The 21,631-nt window shown below is 40.4% G+C and overlaps 1 protein-coding gene across 1 annotated transcript in view; it reads right to left on the bottom strand.

The window, feature by feature from the left end:
- KNTC1 (kinetochore associated 1) overlaps positions 1 to 21,631 on the bottom strand; it is a 1,377,837-nt gene that overhangs the window by 509,374 nt on the left and 846,832 nt on the right. Inside the window, exons 40-44 of the mRNA XM_053701768.1 lie at positions 12,630 to 12,734; positions 9,580 to 9,708; positions 9,365 to 9,481; positions 991 to 1,100; positions 661 to 871 (exon numbers count right to left, since the gene is read on the bottom strand). Coding sequence (XP_053557743.1) covers positions 661 to 871; positions 991 to 1,100; positions 9,365 to 9,481; positions 9,580 to 9,708; positions 12,630 to 12,734 — 672 coding nt within the window. The remainder of the gene's footprint in view (positions 1 to 660; positions 872 to 990; positions 1,101 to 9,364; positions 9,482 to 9,579; positions 9,709 to 12,629; positions 12,735 to 21,631) is intronic.

Here is a 21,631-nt window from a genome sequence, read left to right as displayed (position 1 = left end):
GTGCTTACACTTAATATTCATAAGACACACAAACCGTGGGTCTTAGGGTCTCTAGAACTTAAGGAATTTAACACTAATACTAGTCACATTTGGGTTTCCAGGCTTGGTGAGATGACCACGTCCATTGTGGTGATGTCACCAGCAACCCCCTGGAGATGCTTAGCCACCTTGTATGCTGCAGTAAGTGCAGGTGTGGCCACAATTCACACTGAAAGCAACTTCCGCCCAGGATCACTACACATGATTGTAAGCTGCACTTAGAAGAACTGTATGGATGATGAACACACATGTCGTTATTTGCCGTTAAGGTGTTAAACAACTTTTTAATAAACTTCTATCATCAAATTTGCTTTTTTCCTCTTGTTATTCTTTAATGAAGAGTAAATCTAGGTAGGCTGATAGGAGCTTAAGAGTGTGCATATGTCTTTAGCATTCTTCGGCAGTAGTGTGTGCAATTATTGCTGTAAACATTGTTGATATTACTGCTGCCAGATGGCTAAAGACACGTGCACACTCTTAACAAAGCATTCCAAAAGAATTAAGAAAAAATGATAACAGAAATACACTGAATAAGTTATGCACTAATCAATCCATTTAAGTTTAATTAGACTTTACTGTCCCTTTAAGCTAGATTTTCAATAGTAGACTTTGCATATTAACCTTTTGCAGTATGCCAGCGAGACTGATAACCAGATCTTGTGTGCTTTTTAACATGGGAATAATGCCTTTCGCTTTGGTAACTAACTCCGAATGTGTCAGTTTAATGGGATCCAGAGAGAGATCACCATCCCCAGGTTTCCAGGTTGAACAAGAGAGAAGAAGAGTTTCTATATAAAGTTGGAGGGCAGCATCACTGTCCAGATTGAATGTACTAGAAAACAAGACACATAAAACTGGTTACTAAACATACATTCATTTATATTAACATAAGGCAATACTGATAAATAACAGTAGTAGCTGTAATGCATTCTCTCGTTTTCAATGTTTTACCTGCAATATTTCAATAAAAGTGCTGTGTCTACATTTGAATTTTGTACTAAAGTCCCAATTAGTTCTCTCTTCCTCTCAGAACAATGTCTAAACACAGACTGGAATGAAATCTATTAAAGGAAAAAACATAAGAGCAGAATTAGAACATTATTAATAATTGCTTGATAACAATTTTATTAAAATAACAATCCATAAAACATTGAGGTTGCATGTAAATTATATGTGTTTTCTTGTCAGTAGTACATGAAAGAGCATGATCAATAGAAAAAAAAGCGTACATATACAATGCATTTAATTATAACACAAAGTACAAACTACAAACTACCAAAGAATTCAGTTAAAATAGATTAAAGGCACATGAAATTGAAAATGTTCATTTTATTATTCAGACAGAGCATGTGATATTAAATAACCTACTTGTAACATCTAATTTGTTTCGTTCCCTTGGTATCCTTAGCTGAAAAGCATACCTAGGTAGGCTCAAGAGTAGGAATGGCTAGTAGTAGGTGGCTGCACACAAATGTCTACTGCCATTAGTTCATCAGATGTGTTTAGCTAGTTCCCAGTAGTGCCTAGCTGCTGGTTCAACAAAGGATACCAAGAAAAACATAATTTATGCTTACCTGATAAATTTATTTCTCTTGTAGTGTATCCAGTCCACGGATCATCCATTACTTGTGGGATATTCTCCTTCCCAACAGGAAGTTGCAAGAGGATCACCCACAGCAGAGCTGCTATATAGCTCCTCCCCTCACTGCCATATCCAGTCATTCGACCGAAACAAGCCGAGAAAGGAGAAACCATAGGGTGCAGTGGTGACTGTAGTTTAATTAAAATTTAGACCTGCCTTAAAAGGACAGGGCGGGCCGTGGACTGGATACACTACAAGAGAAATAAATTTATCAGGTAAGCATAAATTATGTTTTCTCTTGTTAAGTGTATCCAGTCCTCGGATCATCCATTACTTGTGGGATACCAATACCAAAGCTAAAGTACACGGATGATGGGAGGGACAAGGCAGGAACTTAAACGGAAGGAACCACTGCCTGTAGAACCTTTCTCCCAAAAACAGCCTCCGAAGAAGCAAAAGTATCAAATTTGTAAAATTTGGAAAAGGTATGAAGCGAAGACCAAGTCGCAGCCTTGCAAATCTGTTCAACAGAAGCCTAATTTTTAAAGGCCCAGGTGGAAGCCACAGCTCTAGTAGAATGAGCTGTAATCCTTTCAGGGGGCTGCTGTCCAGCAGTCTCATAGGCTAAACGGATTATACTCCGAAGACAAAAAGAAAGAGAGAATGCCGAGGCCTTTTGACCTCTCCTCTGTCCAGAGTAAACAACAAACAGGTTAGATGTTTGACGAAAATCTTTAGTAGCTTGTAAGTAAAACTTCAAGGCACGGACTACGTCTAGATTATGCAAAAGACGTTCCTTCTTCGAAGAAGGATTAGGACATAATGATGGAACAACAATCTCTTAATTGATATTCTTGTTAGAAACCACCTTGGGTAAAAACCCAGGTTTTGTACGCAGAACTACTTTATCTGAATGAAAAATCAGATAAGGAGAATCACAATGTAAGGCAGATAACTCCGAGACTCTTCGAGCCGAGGAAATAGCCATCAGAAAAAGAACTTTCCATGATAGAAGTTTGATATCAATAGAATGAAGGGGTTAAAACGGAACTCCTTGAAGAACTTTAAGAACCAAGTTTAAGCTCCATGGAGGAGCAACAGGTTTAAACACAGGCTTAATTCTAACTAAAGCCTGACAAAATGCCTGAACGTCTGGAACTTCTGCCAGACGCTTGTGTAAAAGAATAGACAGAGCAGAAATCTGTCCCTTTAAAGAACTAGCTGATAATCCTTTGTCCAAACCCTCTTGGAGGAAGGACAATATCCTAGGAATCCTAACCCTACTCCATGAGTAATTATTGGATTCACACCAATGAAGATATTTACGCCATATCTTGAGGTAGATTTTCCTGGTGACAGGCTTTCGTGCCTGTATTAAGGTATCAATGACTGACTCGGAGAAGCCACGCTTTGATAGGATCAAGCGTTCAATCTCCATGCAGTCAGTCTCAGAGAAATTAGACTCGGATGATTGAAAGGACCTTGTATGAGAAGGTCTTGTCTCAGAGGCAGAGTCCATGGTGGAAAGGATGACATGTCCACTAGGTCTGCATACCAGGTCCTGCGTGGCCACGCAGGCGCTATCAGAATCACCGATGCCCTCTCCTGTCTGATTTTGGCAATCAGTCAAGGGAGCAGAGGAAACGGTGGAAACACATAAGCCAGGTTGAAGAACCAAGGAGCTGCTAGAGCATCTATCAGCGTTGCTTCTGGGTCCCTGGACCTGGATCCGTAACAAGGAAGCTTGGCGTTCTGGCGAGACGCCATGAGATCCAGTTCTGGTTTGCCCCAACGATGAACCAATTGAGCAAACACCTCCGGATGGAGTTCCCACTCCCCCGGATGAAAAGTCTGACGACTTAGAAAATCTGCCTCCCAGTTCTCTACACCTGGGATATGGATTGCTGATAGGTGGCAAGAGTGAGACTCTGCCCAGCGAATTATCTTGGAGACTTCTAACATCGCTAAGGAACTCCTGGTTCCCCCTTGATGGTTGATGTAAGCCACAGTCGTGATGTTGTCCGACTGAAATCTGATGAACCTCAGGGTTGCTAACTGAGGCCAAGCTAGAAGAGCATTGAATATTGCTCTTAACTCCAGAATATTTATTGGGAGGAGTTTCTCCTCCTGAGTCCACGATCCCTGAGCCTTCAGGGAGTTCCAGACTGCACCCCAACCTAGAAGGCTGGCATCTGTTGTTACAATCGTCCAATCTGGTCTGCGAAAGGTCATACCCTTGGACAGGTGGACCGAGATAACCACCAGAGAAGAGAATCTCTGGTTTCCTGATCCAGATTTAGTAGAGGGGACAAATCTGTGTAATCCCCATTCCACTGACTGAGCATGCATAATTGCAGCGGTCTGAGATGCAGGCGCGCAAATGGCACTATGTTCATTGCCGCTACCATTAAGCCGATTACCTCCATTCACTGAGCCACCGCAGGGCGCGGAGTGGAGTGAAGAACAAGGCAAGCATTTAGAAGTTTTGATAACCTGGACTCCGTCAGGTAAATTTTCATTTCTAAAGAATCTATAAGAGTCCCTAGGAAGGAAACCCTTGTGAGAGGAGATAGAGAACTCTTTTCTTCGTTCACTTTCCACCCATGCGACCTCAGAAATGCCAGAACTATCTCTGTATGAGACTTGGCAATTTGAAAGCTTGACGCCTGTATCAGGATGTCGTCTAGATAAGGAGCCACCGCTATGCCTCGCAGTCTTAGAACCGTCAGAAGTGAGCCCAGAACCTTTGTAAAAATTCTTGGGGCTGTAGCCAACCCGAAGGGAAGAGCTACAAATTGGTAATGCCTGTCTAGAAAGACAAATCTCAGGAACTGATGATGATTCTTGTGAATCGGAATGTGAAGGTAGGCATCCTTTAAGTCCACTGTGGTCATGTACTGACCCTCTTGGATCATGGGTAAGATGGTTCGAATAGTTTCCATCTTGAATGATGGAACTCTGAGGAATTTGTTTAAGATCTTTAGATCCAAAATTGGTCTGAAGGTTCCCTCTTTTTTGGCAACCACAAACAGATTTGAATAAAAACCCTGTCCTTGTTCCGTCCGCGGAACTGGATGGATCACTCCCATTACTAGGAGGTCTTGCACGCAGCGTAGGAATGCCTCTTTCTTTATCTGGTTTGCAGATAATCTTGAAAGGTGAAATCTCCCTTGTGGAGGAGAAGCTTTGAAGTCCAGAAGATATCCCTGAGATATGATCTCCAACGCCCAGGTATCCTGAACATCTCTTTCCCATGCCTGGGCAAAGACATATAGTCTGCCCCCTACTAGATCTGTTGCCGGATAGGGGGCCGTTCCTTCATGCTGTCTTGGAGGCAGCAGCAGGCTTTCTGGCCTGCTTGCCCTTGTTCCAGGACTGGTTAGATTTCCAGGAATGCTTGGATTGAGCAAAAGTTCCCTCTTGTTTTGAAGCAGAGGAAGTTGATGCTGCACCTGCCTTGAAATTTCAAAAGGCATGAAAATTAGACTGTTTGGCCCTTGATTTGGCCCTGTCCTGAGGAAGGGTATGACCCTTACCTCCAGTAATGTCAGCAATAATTTCCTTCAAACCAGGCCCGAATAAGGTCTGCCCCTTGAAAGGAATGTTGAGTAATTTAGACTTTGAAGTCACGTCAGCTGACCAGGATTTAAGCCATAGCGCCCTACGCGCCTGGATGGCGAATCCTGAATTTTTAGCCGTTAGTTTAGTCAAATGAACAATGGCATCAGAAACAAATGAGTTAGCTAGCTTAAGTGTTCTAAGCTTGTCAATGATTTCAGTCAATGGAGCTGTATGGATGGCCTCTTCCAGGGCCTCAAACCAGAATGCCGCCGCAGCAGTGACAGGCGCAATGCATGCAAGGGGCTGTAAAATAAAACCTTGTTGAATAAACATTTTCTTAAGGTAACCCTCGTGCTTTTTCAGATCCAATGGATAAAAAATTAAACTGTCCTCAACCGGGATAGTGGTACGCTTTGCTAAAATAGAAACTGCTCCCTCCACCTTAGGGACCGTCTGCCATAAGTCCCGTGGAGTGGCGTCTATGGGAAACATTTTTCTAAATATAGGAGGGGGGGAAAACGGCACACCGGGTCTATCCCACTCCTTACTAATAATTTCTGTAAACCTTTTAGGTATTGGAAAAACCTCAGTACACACCGGCACTGCATAGTATTTATCCAGTCTACACAATTTCTCTGGCACTGCAATTGTGTCACAGTCATTCAGAGCAGCTAACACCTCCCCAAGCAATACACTGAGGTTCTCAAGCTTAAATTTAAAATTAGAAATCTCTGAATCAGGTTTCCCCGAGTCAGAGATGTCACCCACAGACTGAAGCTCTCCGTCCTCAGGTTCTGCATATTGTGACGCAGTAACAGACATGGCTCTTACAGCATCTACGCGCTCTGTATCTCGTCTAAACCCAGAGCTATCGCGCTTGCCTCTTAATTCAGGCAATCTGGCTAATACCGCTGACAGGGTATTATCCATGATCGCAGCCATGTCCTGCAAAGTAATCGCTATGGGTGTCCCTGATGTACTTGGCGCCATATTAGCGTGCGTCCCTTGAGCGGGAGGCAAAGGGTCCGACACGTGGGGAGAGTTAGTCGGCATAACTTCCCCCTCGACAGAACCCTCTGGTGACAATTCTTTTATAGATAAAGACTGATCTTTACTGTTTAAGGTGAAATCAATACATTTAGTACACATTCTCCTATGGGGCTCCACCATGGCTTTTAAACATAATGAACAAGTAGTTTCCTCTGTGTCAGACATGTTTGTACAGACTAGCAATGAGACTAGCAAGCTTGGAAAACACTTTAAAACAAGTTAACAAGCAATATAAAAAACGTTACTGTGCCTTTAAGAAAAACAAATTTTGTCAAAATTTGAAATAACAGTGAAAAAAGGCAGTTACACTAACGAAATTTTTACAGTGTATGTAACAAGTTAGCAGAGCATTGCACTAGGGCTGCAACTAACGATTATTTTCATAATCGATTAATCGGCCGATTATTTTTTCAATTAATCGACTAATCGGATAAAAAAAAGAAACAATAATTGTTTCCTATATTTTAAATAGAATCCACATACTGAGTGTTACAAATATAAACGTCAGACTAAAACTTTACATTAACACAATTGTTTATCCAATTTTTAAGCAGCAGATAACAGTTTTATAATTAAACAAAACCACAAACTGTTTGAAAAGAGGTAGAACTAGAAAGAGACTATGGGGCCCATTTATCAAGCTCCGAACGGAGCTTGTGGGCCCCTGTTTCTGGCGAGTCTTCAGACTCGCCAGAAACACAAGTTATGAAGCAGTGGTCTAAAGACCGCTGCTCCATAACCCTGTCCGCCTGCTCTGAGCAGGCAGACAGGGATCGCCGGAAATCAACCCGATCGAGTACGATCGGGTTGATTGACACCCCCCTGCTGGCGGCCGATTGGCCGCGAGTCAGCAGGGGGCGGCGTTGCACCAGCAGCTCTTGTGAGCTGCTGGTGCAATGTTAAATGCGGAGAGCGTATTACTCTCCGCATTTAGCGAGGTGTTGGGGACCTGATCCGCACTGTCGGATCAGGTCCGCAACACCTTTGATAAATAGGGGCCTATCACTGTTAATAGCATTCTGTTATTCACTCTTTCAGAAACTTTGCATTGAAATGCAAAAATCTCAACATGTCCACATGCTTCTGGCTAAGGCTGGTTCTCTGTTTGCAGCAATATTTCCTGCAGCAGAGAAAAGGCACTAAGATGGTGTTGAGGTGCTTGAGATGTATAAGTAGGGTTTTGCCAATTTCACCAAAGTGGGATATTTATCTTTGTTAGCTCTTCACCAATGCAAAGGGGTTTTCACCTTGGCAAGGGGCCTCTCAAAGTAACCCTTAACTTAATTCTTACATAAAAAATATCTTGAATATCTATATGCAATGGTAAATAACCAGGTATAAGGTTAGGGGAAATATCTAGTCCGCTCTAAAAATAACAGATATATACATATAGGTTGAATCTGGTACATATCACAATACATAAAAAATATAAAAAAACAATAAAAAACAAAACAAAACGCGCTAAGGACTGTATATCAATAACAGGACAAAGCCTTACACATTTATTTTTACAGTACATATAATCAGCAATAACAAGCAATACGCTAATAATTGTGCAAACAGATAATAGTGCACATCAATTTATATAACTCCCATCAGTCTAGGGGCTAGGTGTAAATAACAAGCTCTGCACTATATTATGCAAAGCATAGTTCCAAATCGCCTGATTTAATATAAACAATCCAAATGATGACTATTATATCTGGGTTGCACATAAGCCAGGGGTAGTTGTAAACGTATACTGTCCTGAAAAAGTGAAAAGTAGACGTCTGTAGACATCCTTTAGGCTAAGGACATAACCATAAAACACAATACCAAATGCAGGAGTTCATTGGAGTGAAGCAGCTGGTGTTGTGCACAGACCAACTAATTGCAAACCAACTAATCGATTATGAGATTCGTTGACAACTATTTTCATAATCGATTATTATCGATTATGACGATTAGTTGTTGCAGCTCTACATTGCACCCACTTGCAAATGGATGATTAACCCCTTAATACCAAAAACGGAATAATAAATGAAAAAAAAAACGTTTTTAAAACTAGTCACAACAACTGCCACAGGTCTACTGTGGTTGTTACCCTCCTCAAACACGACTTTTGAAGCATTTTGAGCCCTTCAGAGATGTCCTGTATCATGCAGAGGGAAGCTGAATGTCTCTGTCTGTAATTTTAGCTGCGCAGAAAAGCGCTAAAATAGGCCCCTCCCACTCATATTACAACAGTGGAAAGCCTCAGGAAACTGTTTCTAGGCAAAAATCAAGCCAGCCATGTGGAAAAAAACTAGGCCCCAATAAGTTTTATCACCAAGCATATATAAAAACGATTAAACATGCCAGCAAACGTTTATATATTGCACTTGAAGCTTTTATATAGCTTTGTAGATATTAAATCACTGTATTTAGGCTTAACTTACATTAATCCGGTATCAGCAGCATTTTTCTAGCAAATTCCATCCCTAGAAATATGTTAACTGCACATACCTTATTGCAGGATAACCTGCACGCCATTCCCCCTCTGAAGTTACCTCACTCCTCAGAATATGTGAGAACGGCAGTGGATCTTAGTTACTTCTGCTAAGATCATAGAAAACGCAGGCAGATTCTTCTTCTAATGCTGCCTGAGATAAAATAGTACACTCCGGTACCATTTAAAAATAACAAACTTTTGATTGAAGAAAAAAACTAACTATAATACACCACTCTCCTCTTACTACCTCCATCTTTGTTGAGAGTTGCAAGAGAATGACTGGGTATGGCAGTGAGGGGAGGAGCTATATAGCAGCTCTGCTGTGGGTGATCCTCTTGCAACTTCCTGTTGGGAAGGAGAATATACCACAAGTAATGGATGATCCGTGGACTGGATACACTTAACAAGAGAAATAAAGAGACTTGGATAATAGAAGTAATCTGAAATATTGTTTAAAATCGCATGCTCTAGCTGAATCATGAAAGAAAAATGTTGGGTTTTATCGCCCTTTAAGTTATCAATGAGATGGGTAAAAGCAGAATAGTTACTTTAGTAGTCAAAGTATTAATCTTCAAATTAACAGGTGAAATGATGCATTATGCAATGGGCATGTAAAACATGATGCTTACTGTCTAAGCAGTATAAGACCTAACAATACTTACTCCAAAAGTACTGAGCTGGATTCCCCATCCTGCATCCATAATCAATTCTTGAAATTTTTTCCTTTCTTCATATTCATTATATAAAAGGGCAAGATGTGATCCAACCACAGCTATGGCCTGAATTAAAAGTGATATTTCAAGTGAACATGAATATATAGGTAAGAAAAATAATAATAAAAAAGTAATAAATAATAATTAATAAATGTTTAACATACCAGAACCTTGCTATAATTTTGCCATGTGTTGTTTATAACATCCCAAAGCTTAGGAAAAATTTCATTTTTACAAATGAGGGTGCAGTAACCCAATGCAAGGTCACAATCAACCACCCGACAATTGAAAACCTGTTGAAAAACAAAAAGTAAGTGAGCCCATATGTGGAATACGCTCTAATTTTAATATAAAGGTAGGTAAGCTCATTTTCAAACTATGATGTAAATATGCTTAAAAATATTTCTAGTGAATTACTAGTTTGGGAGGGATAAAAAACAATTTATGATTACCAGATAAATTCCTTTCTTTCCTGGCAGGGAGAGTCCACGACTTCATTCCTTACTGTTGGGAAATACAACACCTGGCCACCAGGAGGAGGCAAAGACAACCCAGCCAAAGGCTTAAATATCCCTCCCACTTCCCCTATCCCCCAGTCATTCTGCCAAGGGAACAAGAAAAATTAGGAGAAACATAAGGGTATAAAAGGTGCCAGAAGAAATAATAAGAAAAGGGAGTCGCCCATAAAAAAAAAATTATGGGCGGGGTCGTGGACTCTCCCTGCCAGGAAGGAAAGGAATTTATCTGGTAAGCATAAATTATGTTTTCCTTCCATAATAAAAGTCAAACACTGCCCAGCACCTTCCAATATACTCACATGCAAGCTGTAGGGGCCTGCAACCCCAAAGGTAAGTACTGAATAAAAATAGAAAATAAGCAGTACTGTCGATTTTGCTTCAAAATCATGTTTTATTCAAACATTGAGGGAACAAGTATAGACCACGTATCGGGCCTTCTGCCCTTAGTCATGTCAAAGGCAGAAGGCCCAAAACGTCTATACTTGTTCCCTCAATGTTGGAATAAAACATGATTTTGAAGCAAAATCCACAGTGCTGCTGTTTTTCTATTTGTTTTCCTTGCATAAGGCAGGAAGAGTCCACAACTTCATTCCTTACTTTTGGGAAAACTATACCCAAGCTCCAGGACACTGAATGAATAACGGGAGGAAACAGAAAAAAGAGGCGGACCCTATTCTGAGGGCACCAAAGCCTGCAAAACTTTTCTCCCGAAAGCTGCTTCAGCCGAAACAAACACATCAAACTTGTAAAATTTAGAAAAAGTGTGCAAGGACCAGGTAGCCGCCTTACAAATCGGAGCCATTGAGGCTTCGTTCTTAAAAGCCCAAGAGGAAGCCACTGCTCTAGTGGAATGAGCCGTTATCCTCTCAGGAAGCGGTTGTCCCGCTGTCTCATAAGCTAAGTGGATGACACTCCTCAACCAGAAAGATAGAGAAGTCGTAGTAGCTTTCTGCACCTTACGCTTCCCCACATAGATGACAAAGAGGAAGATTGTCTGAATTCCTTAGTAGACTGAAGATAGAACTTCAAGGCATGAACCACATCTAGATTGTGAAGCAAACGTTCCTTCGCTGAAGAAGGATTAGGACACAAGGAAGGAACAACAATTTCTTGATTAATGTTAAGATTCAACACCACTGTAGGAAGAAACCCTAGTTTAGTGCGTAAAACTGCCTAATCAGCATGAAAACAAGATAAGAGGGACCACATTGCAAAGAAGACATCTCAGAAACTCTGTGCGCAGAGGCAATAGCCAACAAAAAAAAAAAAAGAAACTTCCAAGACAACAATTTAATGTCAACAGTATGCATAGGCTCAAACGGAGCCTGCTGCAAAATACTAAGAACAAGATTGAGGCTCCAAGGCGGAGCCCCAGATCTAAATATGGGTCTGATCCTAACCAGAGCCTTAACAATGGACTGCACATCCGGAAGCTCAGTCAATCTTTTGTGCAGTAGCACCGACAGGGTCCATATCTGTCCCTTCAGGGAATTAGCAGATAGACCCTTTTCCAGTCCATCCTGGAGAAAAGATACAATTCTGGCAACCTTAACCTTCTGCCAGAAAAAGCCACACTCTTCACACCAGTACAAGTAAGTCCTCCACACTTTATGGTAGATACGATGAGTAACTGGCTAACGAGCTTGAACCAGAGTGTTGATAACACTCTTAGAAAACCCTCTATTGGCTAAGACTAAGCGTTCAATCTCCACGCAGTCAGCCTCAGAAAATCTAGATTTTGATGAACGAAGGGACCCTGTATCAGCAGATCTCTGCGACAAGGTAACCTCCACTGAGAAGATGAGGACATCCCCAACAGATCCGCAAACCACGTCCTTCGCGGCCACAAAGGAGCAATCAGAATCAAAGATGCTCGCTCCTGCTTGAGCCACCACACGAGGGAGAAGCGGTAATGGAGGAAAAAGATATATGAGTCTGAACCTCCATGGTACTGATAGGGCATCTATCAGTTCCGCCTGAGGATCTCTCGACTTCGACCCATACCTGGGTAGCTTGGTATTGAGGTGAGATTGCCCTGAGATCCATCTCCAGCGTCCCCCACTCGCTGCATATCTCTGCAAACACCTGGGGGTGAAGAGACCATTCCCCTGGGAGAAAGATTGCCTGATGAGGAAGTCCACTTCCTAGTTGTCCAAGCCCGAAATGTGTATCTCTGACAGGGTACATTTGTGAGTTTCTGCCCACTCTAGTACCTGAGATACTTCTCTCATCGCCAGGGAACTTCATGTTCCCCGCCCCCCGATGGTTGATTATAGGCAACCGAGGTTATATTGTCTGATTAAAATCTGATAAATTGGGACGAACTCAGAAGCGGCTAAGCCTTCATTGAAGATTGCCCAGAGTTCCAAAATATTGATTGGAAGGTAGCACTCCTCCTGAGTCCACAGACCTTGTGCCTTCTTGGCACCTATAGTGACAAAAAGCAAAGAATGACTAGGGGATAGGGGAAGTGCGAGGAATATTTAATCCTTTGGCTGGGGTGTCTTTGCCTCCTCCTGGTGGCCAGGTGTTGTATTTCCCAACAGTAAGGAATAAAGTCGTGGATTCTCCCTGCCTTATGGAAGAAAATTATCCCAATTACCTGAATTTTGCTTTTACTACAAAAACTCCATAGATGTGTTGAGGTTTTAGACAGATATTGTTATATTAAATAATTCCTATCATCTTTATCTTACCTTGTGTAATAATGCCATTGCAGTGTCCTTAATAAGAGAGATTGTTTTCTCTCCAAATATGGAAATAAATGTTTCAGTATCTGCCAGTAACTTTTCATCATGCAACTTTTAAAAAACAAAAAACAAAAAAAAAAAGTTACTCTATCTTCAAATACAGAAGGTAAAATCAAATGAAGCTAAGATTGCATATTGGGTAAGCAATTTAAATTTTTAATGGAAAAAAATAAATGGAAAATCCCAACATGTCAGAAAACATTTAAAAACCTCAATGAGCAAGTTTGAAAGTCATAAAAAGCCTATCGGCTAGATTACGAGATTTGCGTTAGAGGCTATGAAGTGCTAACGAGCAGTATTGTCTTACCGCTCACATACAGCGCTGGTATTACGAGTTTTCAAAAACCCGTCGTTAAAAGACAAGAAATGAGCGTTTGCTCATTACTGCACTCCAATACCAGCGCTGCTTAAGTCAGCGGTGAGTTGGTGTAATGTGCTTGTGCACGATTTCCCCATAGGAATCAATGGGGAGAGCCGGCTGAAAAAAGTCTAACACCTGCACAAAAGCAGCGTAAAACTCAGTAACGCAGCCCCATTGATTCCTATGGGGAAATAAAAGTTAACATGAACCCCGAGTCTAAACACCCCTAATCTTACACTTATTAAACCCTAATCTGCCGCCCCCAACATCGCCGACACCTACATTATATTTATTAACCCCTAATCTACCTTCCCCAATGTCGCCGCAACCTACCTACATTTATTAACCCCTAATAAACTGCCACCAACGCCGCCGCCACTATAATAAACATATTAACCACTAAGCTGCCGCCTCCTGCCTCACAAACATTAGTTAAATATTATTAACCCCTAATCTGCCGTCCCTAACATCTCCGCCACCTACCTACATTTATTAACCCCTAATCTGCCGCCCTCAACGTCGCTGCCACTATATTAAAGTTATTAACCCCTAAACCTAAGTCTAACCCTAAACCTAACACCCACTAACTTAAATAAAATTTAAATAAATCTAAATAAAAATTACTATCATTAACGACATTATTCCTATTTAAAACTAAATACTTACCTATAAAATAAACCCTAAGCTAGCTACAATATAACTAATCGTTACATTGTAGCTATCTTAGGGTTTATTTTTATTTTACAGGCAAGTTGGTATTTATTTTAAGTAGGTAGAATAGTTATTAACTATTTAATAACTACCTAGCTAAAATAAAGACAAATTTACCTGTAAAATAAAACCTAACCTAAGTTACACTAACACCTAACACTACAATATAATTAAATAAATTAACTAAATTAAATACAATTACCTAAATTAAATTAGCTAAAGTACAAAAAAACACTAAATTACAGAAAATAATAAACAAATTACAGATATTTAAACTAATTACACCGAATCTAATAGTCCTAGTAAAATAAAAAAAGCCCCCCAAAATTAAAAAAAAACCCTAGCCTAAACTAAACTACCAATAGCGCTGAAAAGGGCCTTTTGCTGGGCCTTTCCCCAAAGTAATCAGCTCTTTTACCTGTAAAAAAAAAATATACAAATGTATTGTAGCCACCAATCAGCAAGCGCTATCCAGGGTGCTAAATCAAAAATAGGCCAGCTCCTAAGCTTAACATTCCTGCTTTTTCAAATAAAGATACCAAGAGAACAAAGAAAAATTGATAATAGGAGTAAATTAAAAAGTTGCTTAAAATTGCATGCTCTCTCTGAATCATGAAAGAAAAAAATTGGGCTCAGTATCCCTTTAACCCCTTAAGGACCGGACATTTCAGACAAAAACTTCCCCAAAAGACCAGAGCATTTTTGCCATCACTAGATTTAAACAGAAATAGAGCCTTTTTTATATCTACCTATCAAAACTATATATTATTTTTAGTAGACAACCCAAAGTATTGATCTAGGCTCATTTTGGTATATTTCATGCCACCATTTCACTGCCAAATGCGATCAAATAAAAAAAAAGTAAACTTTTTAACAATTTTAGGTTTCTCACTGAAATTATTTACAAACAGCTTGTGCAATCATGACACAAATGGTTGTAAATGCTTCTCTTGGATCCCCTTTGTTCAGAATTAGCAGACATATATGGCTTAGGCATTGTTTTTTGGTAATTAGAAGGCCACTAAATGCCGCTGCTCACCACACTTGTATTATGCTCAGCAGTGAAGGGGTTAATTAGGTAGCTTGTAGGGTTAATTTTAGCTTCAGTGTAGAGATCAGCCTCCCACCTGACACATCCCACCCCCGGATCCCTCCCTGACCCACCTCAAACAGCTATCTTCCCTCCCCCACCTCACAATTTTCACCGCCATCTTAAGTACTGGCAGAAAGTATGCCAGTATGAAAATTAAAGCATTTTTTAAAAAATATATTTGCTGCAATAGGAGAAAAACATAATTTATGTAAGAACTTACCTGATAAATTCATTTCTTTCATATTAGCAAGAGTCCATGAGCTAGTGACGTATGGGATATACATTCCTACCAGGAGGGGCAAAGTTTCCCAAACCTCAAAATGCCTATAAATACACCCCTCACCACACCCACAAATCAGTTTAACGAATAGCCAAGAAGTGGGGTGATAAGAAAAAAGTGCGAAAGCATAAAAATAAGGAATTGGAATAATTGTGGTTTATACAAAAAAATCATAACCACCATAAAAAGGGTGGGCCTCATGGACTCTTGCTAATATGAAAGAAATGAATTTATCAGGTAAGTTCTTACATAAATTATGTTTTCTTTCATGTAATTAGCAAGAGTCCATGAGCTAGTGACGTATAGGATAATAAATACCCAAGATGTGGAACTTCCACGCAAGAGTCACTAGAGAGGGAGGGATAAAATAAAGACAGCCAATTCCGCTGAAAAAATAATCCACACCCCAAAATAAAGTTTTAATCTTATAATGAAAAAAACTGAAAATATAAGCAGAAGAATCAAACTGAAACAGCTGCCTGAAGTACTTTTCTACCAAAAACTGCTTCAGAAGAAGAAAACACATCAAAATGGTAGAATTTAGTAAAAGTATGCAAAGAAGACCAAGTTGCTGCTTTGCAAATCTGATCAACCGAAGCTTCATTCCTAAACGCCCAGGAAGTAGAAACTGACCTAGTAGAATGAGCTGTAATCCTTTGAGGCGGAGTTTTACCCGACTCGACATAAGCATGATGAATCAAAGATTTTAACCAAGACGCCAAAGAAATGGCAGAGGCCTTCTGACCTTTCCTGGAACCGGAAAAGATAACAAATAGACTAGAAGTCTTTCGGAAATCTTTAGTAGCTTCAACATAATATTTCAAAGCTCTAACTACATCCAAAGAATGTAACGATCTTTCCTTAGAATTCTTAGGATTAGGACACAATGAAGGAACCACAATTTCTCTACTAATGTTGTTAGAATTCACAACTTTAGGTAAAAATTTAAATGAAGTCCGCAACACCGCCTTATCCTGATGAAAAATCAGAAAAGGAGATTCACAAGAAAGAGCAGATAACTCAGAAACTCTTCTAGCAGAAGAGATGGCCAAAAGAAACAACACTTTCCAGGAAAGTAATTTAATATCCAGAGAATGCATAGGTTCAAACGGAGGAGCTTGTAAAGCCCCCAGAACTAAATTCAAACTCCAAGGAGGAGAGATTGACTTAATGACAGGTTTTATACGAACCAAAGCCTGTACAAAACAATGAATATCAGGAAGATTAGCAATCTTTCTGTGAAACAGCGCAGAAATTTGTCCTTTCAAAGAACTTGCAGACAAACCTTTATCCAGACCATCCTGAAGAAATTGTAAAATTCTAGGAATTCTAAAAGAATGCCAGGAAACTTGATGAGAAGAGCACCAAGAAATGTAAGTCTTCCAGACTCGATAATATATCTTCCTAGACACAGATTTACGAGCCTGTAACATAGTATTAATTACGGAGTCAGAGAAACCTCTATGACTGAGAATCAAGCGTTCAATCTCCATACCTTCAAATTTAATGATTTGAGATCCTGATGGAAAAAAGGACCTTGAGATAGAAGGTCTGGTCTTAACGGAAGAGTCCAAGGTTGGCAAGTAGCCATCCGAACAAGATCCGCATACCAAAACCTGTGAGGCCATGCTGGAGCCACCAGCAGAACAAACAAACGCTCTTTTAGAATCTTGGAGATCACTCTTGGAAGAAGAACCAGAGGCGGAAAGATATAGGCAGGATGATACTTCCAAGGAAGTGACAATGCATCCACTGCCTCCGCCTGAGGATCCCTGGATCTGGACAGATACCTGGGAAGTTTCTTGTTTAGATGAGAGGCCATCAGATCTATTTCTGGAAGACCCCAGATTTGAACAATCTGAAGAAATACCTCTGGGTGAAGAGACCATTCGCCCGGATGTAACGTCTGGCGACTGAGATAATCCGCTTCCCAATTGTCTATACCTGGGATGTGAACCGCAGAAATTAGACAGGAGCTGGATTCCGCCCAAGCAAGTATCCGAGATACTTCTTTCATAGCCAGAGGACTGTGAGTCCCCCCTTGATGATTGACATATGCCACGGTTGTGACATTGTCCGTCTGAAAACAAATGAACGATTCTCTCTTCAGAAGAGGCCAGAACTGAAGAGCTCTGAAAATCGCACGGAGTTCTAAAATGTTGATTGGTAATCTCGCCTCCTGAGATTCCCAAACCCACTGCGCTGTCAGAGACCCCCATACAGCTCCCCAACCTGTCAGACTCGCATCTGTTGAGATCACAGTCCAGGTTGGAAGAACAAAAGAAGCCCCTTGAACTAAACGATGGTGATCTGTCCACCACGTCAGAGAGTGTCGTACAATCGGAATTAAAGATATTAACTGTGATATCTTTGTATAATCCCTGCACCACTGATTCAGCATACAAAGCTGAAGAGGTCGCATGTGAAAACGAGCAAAGGGGATCGCGTCCGATGCAGCAGTCATAAGACCTAGAATTTCCATGCATAAGGCTACCGAAGGGAATGATTGACTGAAGGTTTCGACAAGCTGAAACCAATTTCAGACGTCTCTTGTCCGTCAGAGACAAAGTCATGGACACTGAATCTATTTGGAAACCTAAAAAGGTTACCCTTGTCTGAGGAATCAATGAACTCTTTGGTAAATTGATCCTCCAACCATGTTCTTGAAGAAATGACACAAGTCGATTCGTATGAAATTCTGCTAAATGTGAAGACTGAGCAAGTACCAAGATATCGTCCAAATAAGGAAATACCACAATACCCTGTTCTCTGATTACAGATAGAAGGGCACCGAGAACCTTTGAAAAAATCCTTGGAGCTGTTGCTAGGCCGAACGGCAGAGCCACAAACTGGTAATGCTTGTCTAGAAAAGAGAATCTCAGAAACTGATAGTGATCTGGATGAATCGGGATATGCAGATATGCATCCTGTAAATCTATTGTGGACATATAATGCCCTGAACAAAAGGCAGAATAGTCCTTATAGTTACCATTTTGAATGTTGGTATTCTTACATAACGATTCAATATTTTTAAATCCAGAACTGGTCTGAAGGAATTCTCCTTCTTTGGTACAATGAATAGATTGGAGTAAAACCCCAGACCCTGTTCCAGAACTGTACCTGGCACAATTACTCCAGCCAACTCTAGATCTGAAACACATTTCAGAAATGCTTGAGCCTTCACTGGGTTTATTGGAATGCGAGAAAGAAAAAATCTTCTTGCAGGAGGCCTTACCTTGAAACCTATTCTGTACCCTTGTGAAACAATGTTCTGAATCCAAAGACTGTGAATCGAATTGATCCAAATTTCTTTGAAAAATCGTAATCTGCCCCCTACCAGCTGTGCTGGAATGAGGGCCGCACCTTCATGTGGACTTGGGAGCTGGCTTTTGCTTTCTGAAAGGCTTGGATTTATTCCAGACTGGAGATGGTTTCCAAACAGAAACTGTTCCTTTAGGGGAAGGATCAGGCTTCTGTTCCTTATTCTGACGAAAGGAACGAAAACGATTAGAAGCCCTATATTTACCTTTAGATTTTTTATCCTGAGGTAAAAAAGTTCCTTTCCCCCCAGTAACAGTTGAAATAATAGAATCCAACTGGGAACCAAACAATTTATTACCTTGGAAAGAAAGGGAAAGCAAAGTTGACTTAGAAGACATATCTGCATTCCAAGTTTTAAGCCATAAAGCTCTTCTAGCTAAAATAGCTAAAGACATATACCTGACATCAACTCTAATGATATCAAAGATGGCATCACAAATAAAGTTATTAGCATGTTGAAGAAGTTTAACAATGCTATGAGTATTATGATCTGACACTTGTTGTGCCAAAGCCTCCAACCAAAAAGTGGAAGCTGCCGCAACATCAGCCAAAGAAATAGCAGGCCTAAAAAGATTACCTGAACATAAATAAGCTTTCCTTAGAAAGGAATCAATTTTCCTATCTAAAGGATCCTTAAAGGAAGTACTATCTGCCGTAGGAATAGTAGTACGTTTAGCGAGAGTAGAGATAGCCCCATCAACTTTAGGGATTTTGTCCCAAAACTCTAATCTGTCAGATGGCACAGGATACAATTTCTTAAACCTTTTAGAAGGAGTAAATGAATTACCCAGATTATTCCATTCCCTAGAAATTACTTCAGGGACAGGAAAAACTTCCGGAATAACTGTAGGAGGTTTAAAAACCAAATTTAAACGCTTAGTGGATTTAGTATCAAGAGGACTAGATTCCTCCATCTCTAATGCGATTAAAACTTCTTTAAGTAAAGAACGAATAAATTCCATTTTAAATAAATATGAAGATTTATCAGTGTCAATATCTGAGACAGAATCCTCTGAACCAGAAAAATCATCATCAGAAACAGACAAATCAGAATGATGATGTTCATTTAAAAATTCATCTGAAAAATGTGAAGTTTTAAAAGACCTTTTACGTTTACTGGAAGGAGGAATAACAGACATAGCCTTCCTAATAGATTTAGAAACAAAATCTCTTATATTAACAGGAACATCCTGAGTATTAGATGTTGATGGAACAGCAACAGGTAATGGAATATTACTAATGGAAATACTATCTGCATTAGCAAGCTTATCATGACATTCATCACAAACTACAGCCGGAGGGACAGTTACCACAAGTTTACAGCAGATACACTTAACTTTGGTAGAACCAGCATCAGGCAGCATTTTTCCAGAAGTAGCTTCTGATCCAGGGCCAATCTGAGACATCTTGCAATATGTAAGAGAAAAAACAACATATAAAGCAAAATCTATCAAATTCCTTAAAAGGCAGTTTCAGGAATGGGAAAAAATGCCAATGAACAAGCCTCTAGCAACCAGAAGCAAATGAAAAATGAGACTTAAATAATGTGAGAAAAAGGTGGAGACAATAATGACGCCCACATTTTTTTAGCGCCAAAAAAGCCGCCCACATTATTGGCGCCCAAATGCTTTTGGCTCCAAGAATGACGCCACATCCGGTGACGCCGACATTTTTGGCATAAAACTTCAAAAAAATGACGCAAACACGAACAACTTCCGGCGATAAGTATGACGCCGGAAATGACAAATTTTTTGCGCCAAGAATGACGCAATAAAATGAAGCATTTTCAGCCCCCGCGAGCCTAACAGCCCACAGGGAAAAAAGTCAATTTTTAAGGTAAGAAAAATGTTTTATTCATATGCATTATCCCAAATAATGAAACTGACTGTCTGAAATAAGGAATATTGATCATCCTGAATCAAGGCAAATAAATGTTTAAACACATATATTTAGAACTTTATATAAAAGTGCCCAACCATAGCTTAGAGTGTCACAAAAAATAAGGCTTACTTACCCCAGGACACTCATCTACATGTAGTAGAAAGCCAAACCAGTACTGGAACGAGAATCAGTAGAGGTAATGGTATATAAGAGTATATCGTCGATCTGAAAAGGGAGGTAAGAGATGAATCTCTACGACCGATAACAGAGAACCTATGAAATAGATCCCGTAGAAGGAGACCATTGAATTCAAATAGGCAATACTCTCTTCACATCCCTCTGACATTCACTGCACACTGAGAGGAAAACCGGGCTCCAGCCTGCTGCGAAGCGCATATCAACGTAGAATCTAGCACAAACTTACTTCACCACCTCCACGGGAGGCAAAGTTTGTAAAACTGATTTGTGGGTGTGGTGAGGGGTGTATTTATAGGCATTTTGAGGTTTGGGAAACTTTGCCCCTCCTGGTAGGAATGTATATCCCATACGTCACTAGCTCATGGACTCTTGCTAATTACATGAAAGAAATTAAAAAGTTGCTTATAATTGCATGCTCTCTGAATCATGAAAGAAAAAATTTGGGCTCAGTATTCCTTTAACCCCTTAAGGACCGGGCATTTCAGACAAAAACTTCCCCAAAAGACCAGAGCATTTTTTAGCATTTTTGCCATCACTACATTTAAACAGAAATAGAGCCTTTTTTTATATTTACCTACCCACCTGACAACATCCCACCCCCTGATCCCTCCCTGACCCACCTCAAACAGCTATCTTCCCTCCCCTACCTCACAATTGTCACCGCCATCTTAAGTACTGGCAGAAAGTCTGCAAGCATGAAAATAAAAGCATTTTTTAAAAAATATATTTTCTGCAATGTAGGTTCCCCCCTAACCCCCCAAACTCCCTGATCCCACCAAAAAAGCTCTCTAAGCCTCACCCCCTCTGCCTATTTGCTGCCATCTTAGCTACTACACAGTTTGCTGCAAATTTGGCTAATTTTAAAATAAATAAAAGACCCATTTTTATCTGTAGTGTAGCTGCCCCCTCAATACTCTACCGTATCCCAGATCCCTCTCTGTTAAGGTATCCCACATGGGTTCCCCCTCATTACCCCTACTCAATGGCGCAGTGATTTTTTTACTCCCTATAGCGTGGCCGAGCGGTCCCACCGATTCCCGCCCTTCTCCCACCCACTCCAGCGATGGGCCGCCCACCTGTCGCCTCCTTACCCTCCCACCCAC

This window comes from Bombina bombina, chromosome 2 (genome assembly GCF_027579735.1).
Source record: "Bombina bombina isolate aBomBom1 chromosome 2, aBomBom1.pri, whole genome shotgun sequence".
In the NCBI taxonomy this organism is placed as follows: domain Eukaryota; kingdom Metazoa; phylum Chordata; class Amphibia; order Anura; family Bombinatoridae; genus Bombina; species Bombina bombina.
Note: the sequence above shows the minus strand (reverse complement) of the source record. Positions and strands in the feature narration are given on the sequence as shown.